Genomic DNA, 10,844 nt, shown 5'->3' with positions numbered 1-10,844 from the left:
TGGGGCTGTTTTCCTGTTTTATTACGAACAAGTGAATGGATATCAACACAGTGACCACACAGGACTAGAACCAGTTCAGGTTTCCTTGTTGAATCACATTAAGTATTATTCAAGTATAAGTAGTAAGTGTTAGATCTGGTTTAGGGAGCCTGGTCAATGTCTGGTGCTTCTGTTTAGCCCAAACTTCCTGAGGGGTGACCTTATAGAGGTTTACAAAATTATGAGGGGCATGGATAGGATAAATAGACAAAGTCTGTTACTTGGAGTCGGGGAGTCCAGAACTAGAGGGCATAGGTTTAGGGTGAGAGGGGAAATATATAAAAGAGACCTACGGGGCAACGTTTTCACACAGAGGGTGGTACGTGTTTGGAATGAGCTGCCAGAGGAAGTGGTGGAGACTAGTACCATTGCAACTTTTAAAAGGCATCTGGATGGGTATATGAATAGGAAGGGTTTGGAGGGATATGGGCCGGGTGCTGGCAGGTGGGACTAGATTGGGTTGGGATATCTGGTTGGCATGGACAGGTTGGACCGGAGGGTATGTTTCCATGCTGTACATCTCTATGACTCTATTTACCATGGCCATTCCACGTGGCCTGGACATCCCTGGATGCTACAGGGCAATTTTTGGCATGGTCAATCCACCCAAGCTGCAAGGCTGTGGAGGAAACCTGAGCACCCAGAGGAAGCCCACGCAGACGCGGGGAGAAGTAGCAAACTCCACACGGAATGGAATTGAATCCAGGGCCGTGATGCTGTGAGGCAACAGTGCTAACACCACTGAGCCATTGTGCTACCCTCCCATTTTAGTGAGATTAACCAATAAATATTAACCAAGACATCAGCGAATAGATGCTCTCCTTCAAAATAATTCCATGGGATCTCTGATTTACCCAAGGTGAGACAATAAGATGGTTTATTATCTTACTGAGTAGGTGGCACTGTCAGAGTGCAGCCCTCCCTCAGTAATAGCCCTGATCTGTCAGCGTGGATGGTGCAGTCGAGTGGGGCATGGGCAATGCCACACCTACTCAACGGGGTATCTCATGCAGAATCTTACAGAATGGTCAGGACATTCCAGCTTGGAATCTGTCCCTTGATCCTGGCGGTGTCAGGCACCAGGGGATGAACTGTTTCCACCTGTTTTCCTCTGTTTCGCTTTCGATTTAACTACTTTGAGGGTTTTTTTCTCTCTCTCTCTCGCCGATGTCATACAAGGAGAAGTGAAAGTTAAGTAATTAATCACCCTGTTGCAACTTTCTGATCGCGCACTCGAATTTGGTCGGCCAGCTCTTTCTCGGGTATTTCCAAACCAAGCCTTCTTCTGCACACCAGACACAAAACAACTACCTCATCTAGCTATCCACATCGGGGAAATTAATGTGTGCAAAACGATACAAAGGGATATTCCCGCACCTTAGAAATCTGAATATCTGTAACTTTCACAGCCCACAAATTAACGTAAATGTTTGCCTTTGCATGCAAGAAAAGCAGATATTTCCCGACCACTAAATCATTAACCCTATACCACTCAGCGAACTTCTTCTCTTCAAATGAGTTCCTCAAGCTCCCGCTAGTTTCAAAGGGTGGGCTTTTGAACCTCTTCTCTGGTAAGGGGGGGTTCGGCTGTTTAAATAGTGGGCAAGGCATCAGTATGACTCCCAGCCATTGGCCCATCTGACCACTGGTGGAAATGGTAGCAGCACTCACTCACACCTCAATGGAGACTAGTGGGTACACTCTGAGGCCTGAGTCCACCCAGTCCACCATCCCCCTCCATCTAATCCACACGTTCACCCCTCCCCCACTCCCACATCCTCCTTATCCTCCCGATATGAACGCTCATTAGTTGCATGGAGGTGACCTCCAACTGTTTCCCAAAGGGAGCCATCACCCCATCAGCTTCTATTACCCAAGGAATGGCCTTCCCTTTGTGGCTATGACATCGCCACCCAGAGAGGTTGGGGCTCCCCATTCTCCTGGAGCACAACTCCCCACCACCACATCCCAACCCACCCTCCCCTTCTGTCTCACCATCTCCAAGGTGAACAGCAATCCGTCTTCCTCCTGTCCAAAGATGCCTCAGAACGGACACATCTTTCAGCCTTTGACGTAGCTGCCAAGGTGCTGACTTTGCGATGAGGTGCCAGCCTGGATGACCAGGCCCTGTGTGGTCCCCTGAGCTGGGAAGGTTATTCTTGCAATCTCAGTGCCCTGTACCCCACAGCGTCACACACTGACACTGGGACATCTTCCCTAACAAGATAATGCTGACCAAAAGAGGATTTTAACAGATGCGTTTAAAAAAGTCAAAATATCAGCCAATACTGCCAAAGATTTCCAGACAACTAAAGGAGAAGGGTGAGTAGCATTACTGAGCAAGTGTTTAACCCACTGGTTCCCAGCCACTACTACTGTTATCATGCATTGCTGCCCTTTTTGTCCTTGAGTGGACATAGTCCAAAGCTGAGAAATCCCTTGCCCCAATAACAAGCCTCAGGGCCACACAAAGAAGGGAAGACCCGTTCATTTTTCTGCCTACAAACATGCCCATCCACCCAACCACTTTAACAGTTCTCAGACATGTTTGGGAGAGAAGGACTCCTACCTTTCAATTTTGGCTGGAGATAGCTCGTTGTAAAAACAAAAGTTTCTAAAAGTATAACACAAAATGATTTGTGATGCATTTCAATTTTCTGAGAGGGGGTTCAGAAGCAAATCCGACACTGAAGACGTGTGTGTGTGAGTTTCTGTGTGTGTGTGTCTATGTGTGTTTGTGTCTACGTGTTGAGTGTGTGTGTGTGTGTTTGTGTCTACGTGTTGAGTGTGTGTGTGCCTGTGTGCGTCTGTGTATGCATGTGTCTGCTTGTGTGTGTGTGTCTGTGTTCAAGTCTATGTACTTTTGCAATCTCACAGTATCCAAGATCCGGTTATACCGGGCTTAAGACACAGCTTTCATTGGAGCTCCTTGATTGGACTAAAGGATTCAGAAACGTACGAAGTAATCCGGAGACAAGACTCTGAGACACCTCCATATCAGAAGGCGAGAAGGACTTTAGCCAGGGATCAACTGTGCTCAGGGCGCTGAGAGCTCAGCAAATTTCTTACCTGAACTCATCACACCAAACAAAACTTTTGCATCAACTTCTCAAATCTATACTCATTCAGATTTCTCAGGGAATGTTTGAAGCATAGCTGAGCCACTCCCCATTTTCTGCTCAAATCCAAGGTTGTTATTTCCTTCCACAAAAATTGACCATTGCCCACTCCATTCTCATTTCTTACTTGATTGTATAATTGTACATAGTCAGATTTTAGTGTCCATTATTAAAATATGAGATTGCAGAGTACTTGGAACTGCATGGTAAAATAGGGCTGAGTCAGCATGGCTTCATTAAGGGGTGGTAATGTGTGACAAATCTATTAGAATTCTTTGAGGAGGTAGTGAGCAAGTTAGCCAAAGGAGAGCCAGTGAAAGTGATCAATTTGAAGTTCCAAAAGGCCTTTGACAAGTGCCACACTGAGGGTTGGTAAATAAGAGCCTGTGGTGTTAGGGGCAAGATACAGGCATTGCAGAAGGCAGAGAGTGGGGATAAATGGGTCTTTTTCAGGATAGCAGCTGGTGAGGAATAGAGTTCTGCAGGGGTCCATGTTGGGAGCACAACTATTCATGTCATACATCAAACGTCTGGACATAGGAACAGAGGGCATCATCGCTAAGTTTTATAGATGACACAAAGATAGGTGAAGGGACAGGTGGTGTTGAGCAAGCGGGGAGGCTGCAGAGGACTTTGGCAGGCGAGGAGAGTAGGGAGAGAAGCAACAGATGGAATACAATGCGGGAAGTGTGAGGTTATCCACTTTGGTAGGGGGAATAGAAACATTGAAGATAGGAGCAGGAGGAGGCCATTCAGCCCTGTGAGCCTGCTCTGCCGTTCATCACGATCATGCTTATGGATTCATTCAACCAAATGAAAGGTACAACCTACAAAGGTAGCATCTGTTAAAAATCACTCAACACCAGGTTATAGTCCAACAGGTTTATGTGGAAGTACTAGCTTTCAAAAATTGGCGTGGAGGCCGAGCCAAGGAGTCAGACATCATGCAGAGCTGTGGTAATGGGGGACTCTATAGTGAGAGGGACTGAAAGGGGTTTCTGCGGCAACGGGCGGGATTTGAGGATGGTGTGTTGCCTTAGCAGAGCACTTTAGGGAACATCTCTGGGACACCCACACCAATCAACCCCACCGCCCTGTGGCCCAACATTTAAACTCCCCCTCCCACTCTGCCGAGGACATGGAGGTCTTGGGCCTCCTTCACCGCCGCTCCCTCACCACCCGACGCCTGGAGGAAGAACGCCTCATCTTCCACCTTGGAACACTTCAACCGCAGGGCATCAATGTGGACTTCAACAGTTTCCTCATTTCCCCTTCCCTCACCTCACCTCAGTTCCAAACTTCAGCACTGTCCCCATGACAGCTCAGCACTGTCCCCATGACTTGTCCTACCTGCCTATCTTCCTTTCCACCTATCCACTCCACTCTCCTCTCTGACCTCTCAGCTTCATCCCCACGCCCATTCACCCATTGTGAATTTGAGGAAAGATATCCAAATCTGAGGAAAGACATTCTGGCTATTGAGGGAGTGCAGTGTAGGTTCACGAGGTCAATTCCTGGAATGGCAGGACTATCATATGTTGAAAGATTGGAGCGACTGGGCTTGTATACCCTTGAGTTTAGAAGGCTGTGAGGGGATCTGATTGAGACGTATAAGATTATTAAAGGATTGGACACTCTGGAGGCAGGAAGCATGTTTCCACTGATGGGTGAGTCCCGAACCAGAGGACACAGTTTAAAATTAAGGGGTAGGCCATTTAGAACAGAGTTGAGGAGAAACTTCTTCACCCAGAGAGTGGTGGGTGTATAAAATCCTTTGCCCCAGAAGGTAGTGGAGGCCATGTCTCTGGATACTTTCAAGAATGAGATGGATAGAGCTCTTAAAGATAGTGGAATCAAGGGTCATGGGGATAAGGTAGGAACAGGATACCGATTGTGGATGATCAGCCATGATCATAACGAATGGTGGTGCTGGCTCGAAGTGCCGAATGGCCTACTCCTGCACCTATTGTCTCTTGTCTATTGTCTTTCGAAGTGCTGCTCCTTCATCAGGTGGTTGTGAAGGAGCAGCGCTCCGAAAGCTCGTGTTTCCAATTAAACCTGGTGGACGATAACCTGGTGTTGTTTGATTTTTAACTGTGTCCCCCCCCAGTCCAACATCGGCTCCTCCTTCATGTTAAGGTAGCATCATACTGGTGCTGAAACTCAACATTGCTCAATTATCACAGAGCGTGTTTCTAGAGTAATCGAGATAAGCTTTACAAGACTAAAAGGGAAACTAAGTAATGGTACTAAATCCTCAGAACCAGATGGTTTCCATCCCAGATTAATAAAAGAAATAGGGGAAAATGTTGCTCTGACCATAATATTCCACCGTTGACTTGTTTCAGAAATTGTCCCTTTAGATTAACAAACTCTGCTTGTCAGACTGCTACTTAAGAAACACAAGAAAGGAAACTAGAAGGTTATGAAGTAGTTGGAATAACATCTATCATGGGGCTATTGGGGGATCACAATGACACATAGGGCCATTCTTAACAATAAAGGTTTTCAGCTGACCAGAGACAACCGAATGGATTAGTAATGAGCAGGTTATGAGTAAGGAACTGGTAGTTTTGTTGGATGGATGACTAAAGTAGTGAACAGGGAATTGTCAATGTGTTGAGGGAGTGGTGCTGGAAAAGCACAGCAGGTCAGGCAGCACCGAGGAGCAAGAAAATCGACGTTTCGGGCTGGAGCCCTTCACCATTCCTGATGCCCGAAACGTCGATTTTCCTGCTCCTCAGATGCTGCCTGATCTGCTGTGCTTTTCCAGCACCACTCTCTCGACTCTGATCTCCAGCAACTGCAGACCTCACTGTCTCCAAATTGCCAATGCGTGTTATTTTATGAATGACCAGAAGCATTTGATAAATTCTTAAGAGAACATTAACTAAAGTCGAACACCAAGGAACTGAAGACAAATCTTTGACCTGATAACGAACATGACCAATTGGCAAGAAACAGAAATGGACAAGTTCAAGAAGGTGATTTACTATTTACCTTCAAAGTTTGTGAGAAGATTTGTAGCTCGGGTGCTCGTTGTTGTGGTTCTGTTCGCCGAGCTGGGAGTTTGTGTTGCAGACGTTTCGTCCCCTGTCTAGGTGATATCCTCAGTGCTTGGGAGCCTCCTGTGAAGTGCTTCTGTAATCTTTCCTCTGGCATTTACATCACAGAAGCGCTTCACAGGAGGGTCCCAAGCACTGAGAATGTCACCTCGACAGGGGACGAAACGTCTGCAACACAAACTCCCAGCTCGGCGAACAGAACCACAACAACTATTGACCTTCTCGAGGGCAATCAGGGATGGGCCTGAAGATGGTCTAACTCCCATAAATGCAGGATATGACTAGTGGTGTTCAGCAAGGATTTGCATTGGGCCTGTAACTATTCAATAACATTGAAGATGAAGGGATAGAAGGGAAAACTTTTTTTTTATTCCGCCGAACTACGGTAGTGTTTATTTTTCCCCAGCACCCATGTTGTGTGTGAGACACAGTGAAAGACACAAGGTGCACAAATCTTTACTTAATTTCCACCACCAGAAAGAAAAGAAACACCCAAGTGGCCTGTGACAAGCAGTGCCCTTCACATCAAAGGGCAATGCTGTGTGATCGAACAGTAAAAGGGAGGGCAGGGATTAAATCAAAATAGAGTTGGAGGGGGAAATAATGCACTCCACTCCCTGCGGCGCCCACCTCTCCCTGAACAGCTCCAGGGTGTCGGTGGACACCGCGTGCTCCTTCTCCAGAGGCACTTGGGCTCTAACGTAACCGCGGAAGAGGGGCAGGCAGTCGGCCCTAACGATCACAGAAAAATGTTTTATTCATTCACAGGCCAGACCATTCAGTAGACTTGTAAGGACCATTTCTAAACATGGAAGGAACTCTTTTCCACAAAGGCAGTAGATGCTGGGTCTGTTGTTAAGTTTAAATTATGGATAAATTATTGTTACGCAAAGATAGTACATGATATCGACAAACAAATGGTATGTGGAGTTAGGCAACAGAATTGCCGTGATCTCACTGACGATCAGATCAGACTAAAAGAATTAAGACACCCCTCCTTTTATTATTATTCTGCTTTGCTAATTACCTTCTCCCCACAGCCACCTCTGCACAAATGGCTTGAGATATGTTCCCAAAGTCCAAACATGTAATATTATCAATACCACGGTCGATCTACGTAAAATGTCTAGCTGAGCAGGGCAGCGGTAGACGTCCGGTACATGGCCACCGCCATCTGACACCTTAAAATGGTGGTGCTCGGACCTGACGTAGTGCACCAGTTGGAGGATGCTCACATGTGCAGTGGAATCCCGTCCGCGCTTACCCCAGCCAGGACAAAATTTCACATTGGCCCCAAGATCCCGTACTTCCCGCGGGAACCTGTGCCTCACAACCTGAGCTGCCTCCGGAATTTTAGTTTTGTCCCTTTTAAGGACGTAAAAAGGCGGGCCCAGTATCGACTGCTGCTGCACACCTCTTCTCCCTCATCCACCGTCCGGACACGCCTTGGCGTGCCCATTTGCCACCGGGCGGTGGGGATCCCCAGTGGAGGGCTCTCTACGCGGGAGTCCTCCCCCTTTCTCTCGGGGATCTGGGGTGGAGGGTGCTGCACGCAGCAGTCCCCTGCAACCGCAGATTGCGGTGGTTCACGGACTCCCAGCCCAACTGCTTGTTCTGTGGCGCTGTGGAGTCTGTGGGCCACGTTTATATTGGGTGTGGGCGTTTGCACTCCCTTTTTGATTTTCTCAAAAACCTCTTCCTCTGCTTTTGGTTGCACTTCAGTCCCACGCTCCTGATCTTTGGGCACCCGGTACAGAGGAGGGAGGGCAGGTCTGAAGACCTCCTCGTGGGTCTGCTCCTGGGCCTGGCCAAACTGGCCATCAACAGGTCCAGGCAGCGGGCCATGGAGGGGGTCGTTAGGGCCGACTGCCTGCCCTGCTTCCGTGGTTACGTTAGAGCCCAGGTGTCTCTGGAAAAGGAGCACGCGATCTCCACCAACACCCTGGAGCTGTTCAGGGAGAGGTGGGCGCCGCAGGGAGTGGAGTTTTATTTCCCCCTCCAACTCAATTTTGATTTAATCCCTGCCCTCCCCTTCACTGTTTGATCACACAGTATTGCCCTTTAATGTGAAGGGCACTGCTTGTCACTGGGCACTTGGGTGTTTCTTTTATTCCTGGTGGTGGAAATTTGAATGAAGATTCATGCACCTTATATCTCTCACTACGCCTCACACCTGCACACACACACAGCATGGGTGCTGGGGGAAAAATTAACCACTACCGCAGTTAGGCGGTCGTGTGGTGATAGAAAATAAAAACAGGAATGTAAGAGGTTCTGTTCATACTTAGAGCTGGCTCTGAGGGAGTTGGATCCGTGCCAAAAGAAAAAAAAAATTCTGGAGCAGGAACTCTGACAGACGACAGTGAAGGAGCTGGTGAGACTGGAGAAGGAACTCTGGCAGACGACGGTGAGGCGACTGGGGAGACTGGAGCAGGAATTCTGACAGACGATGGTGAGGGAGCTGGTGTGCGTGGAGCGGGAACTCTGACAGACAACGGTGAGGCAACTGGTGAGCCTGGAGCAGGAACTCTGACAGTCGACAGTGAAGGAGCTGGTGAGACTGGAGAAGGAACTCTGACAGACGACAGTGAAGGAGCTGGTGAGACTGGAGAAGGAACTCTGACAGACGACGGTGAGGCAATTGGTGAGTCTGGAGCAGGAATTCTGATAGTCGACTGTGAGGAAGCTGGTGAGACAGGAGAAGGAACTCTGACAGATGACGGTGAGGGAGCTCGTGAGTCTGGAGCAGAAATTCTGACAGACGACGGTGAGGAAGCTGGTGAGTCTGGTGCAGGAACTCTAATAGACGACGGTGAGGCAGCTGATGAGTTTGGAGCAGGAATTCTGACAGTCGACGTGAGGCAGCTGGTGAGTGTGGAGCAGGAACTCAGACAGACAACAGTGAGGAAGCTGGTGAGAATGGAGCAGAAACTCTAATAGACAACGGTGAGGCAGCTGGTGAGTTTGGAGCGGGAATTCTGACAGTCGACGGTGAGGAAGCTGGTGAGTCTGCTGCGAGTACTTTGACAGACGACGGTGAGGCAGCTGGTGAGTCGGAGCGGGAACACTGATAGACAACGGTGAGGCAGCTGGTGAGCATGGAGCGGGAACTCTGACAGATGACGGTGAGGCAGCTGGTGAGTCGGGGCGTAAACTCTGACAGACAACGGTGAGACAGCTGGTGAGTCTGGAGCAGGATCTCTGACAGACAACGGTGAGGCAGCTGGTGAGACTGGAGCAGGATCTCTGACAGACAATGGTGAGGCAGCTGGTGATTCTGGAGCAGGATCTCTGACAGACAATGGTGAGGCAGCTGGTGATTCTGGAGCAGGATCTCTGACAGATGACGGTGAGGCAGTTGGTGCGCACTGAGCGGGAACTCTGACAGATGGTGGTGAGGCAGTTGGTGAGTCTGGAGCAGGATCTCTGACAGATGACGGTGAGGCAGTTGGAGCGCACTGAACGGGATCTCTGACAGATGACGGTGAGGCAGCTGGTGCACACTGAGCGGGAACTCTGACACACAATGGTGAGGCAGCTGGTAAGCATGAGGTGGAAACTCTGACAGACGACGGTGAGGCAGCTGGCGAGCGTGGAGCAGGGACTAAGACAGACAACGGTGAGGAAGCTAGTGAGACTGGAGCAGAAACTCTGATAGACGATGATGAGGCAACTGGTGAGCATGGAGCAGGAACTCAGAAAGACAACGGTGAGGAAGCTGGTGAGTCTGGAGCGGGAACTCTAACAGATGACGGTGAGGCAGCTGGTCAGTCTGGAGCAGGAACTCTGACAGACAACGGTGAGGAAGCTGGTGGGTCTGGAGTGGGACATATGACAGACGATGGTGAGGCAGCTGTTGAGTCTGGAGCAGGAACACTTACATACGATGGTGAGGCAGCTGGTGAGTCGGGAGCAGGAACTCTGACAGACGACGGTGAGGGATCTGGTGAGTCTGGAGCGGGAACGCTGACAGAGGACAGTGAGGGTGCAGGTGAGTCTGGACAGGAATTCTGACAGACAACGGTGAGGGAGTTGGTGAGTCTGGAGCAGGAACTCTGACAGACGACAGCGAGGAGGCTGGTGGGTCTGGATCAGGAAGTTTGACAGACGATGGTGAGGCAGTTGGTGAGTCTGGTGCAGGTACTCTGACAGACGATGGTGAGGCAGCCGGTGAGTCTGGAGCGGGAACTCTGACAAACGACGGTGAGGAAGCTGGTGGGTCTGGTGTGGGAACTCTGACAGACGACGGTGAGGCAGCTGGTGAGTCTGGAGCAGGAACTCTGACAGACGACGGTGAAGCAGCTGGTGATCTGGAGCGGGAAATCTGACAGACGACGGTGAGGCAGCTGGTGAGTCTGGAGCGGGAACTCTGACAGACGATGGTGAGGAAGCTGGTGAGTCTGGAGCAGGAACTCTGACAGATGACGGTGAGGAGGCTGGTGAGTCTGGAGCAGGAATTCTGAGAGACGATGGTGAGGGAGCTGGTCAGTCAGGAGCAGGAACTCTGACAGACGACGGTGAAGCAGCTGGTGAGCGTGGAGCAGGAACTCTGACAAACGACGGTGGGGAAGCTGGTGAGTCTGGTGCAGGAACTCTGACAGATGACGGTGAGGAAGCTGGT

General features: G+C 49.5%; 1 protein-coding gene across 1 annotated transcript in view; it reads left to right on the top strand.

Annotated features, from left to right (window-relative positions):
• Positions 1–3,947: 3,947 nt before the first annotated feature.
• The window catches only part of LOC122554850 (uncharacterized PE-PGRS family protein PE_PGRS54-like), a 7,750-nt gene continuing 853 nt past the window's right edge, over positions 3,948–10,844 (top strand). Inside the window, exons 1-4 of the mRNA XM_043700196.1 lie at positions 3,948–3,978; positions 8,568–9,091; positions 9,758–10,214; positions 10,555–10,797. Coding sequence (XP_043556131.1) covers positions 3,948–3,978; positions 8,568–9,091; positions 9,758–10,214; positions 10,555–10,797 — 1,255 coding nt within the window. The remainder of the gene's footprint in view (positions 3,979–8,567; positions 9,092–9,757; positions 10,215–10,554; positions 10,798–10,844) is intronic.

This window comes from Chiloscyllium plagiosum, chromosome 12, assembly GCF_004010195.1.
Source record: "Chiloscyllium plagiosum isolate BGI_BamShark_2017 chromosome 12, ASM401019v2, whole genome shotgun sequence".
NCBI classification, from domain to species: Eukaryota; Metazoa; Chordata; class Chondrichthyes; order Orectolobiformes; family Hemiscylliidae; genus Chiloscyllium; species Chiloscyllium plagiosum.
This window is presented reverse-complemented; position numbering and strand designations above follow the sequence as displayed.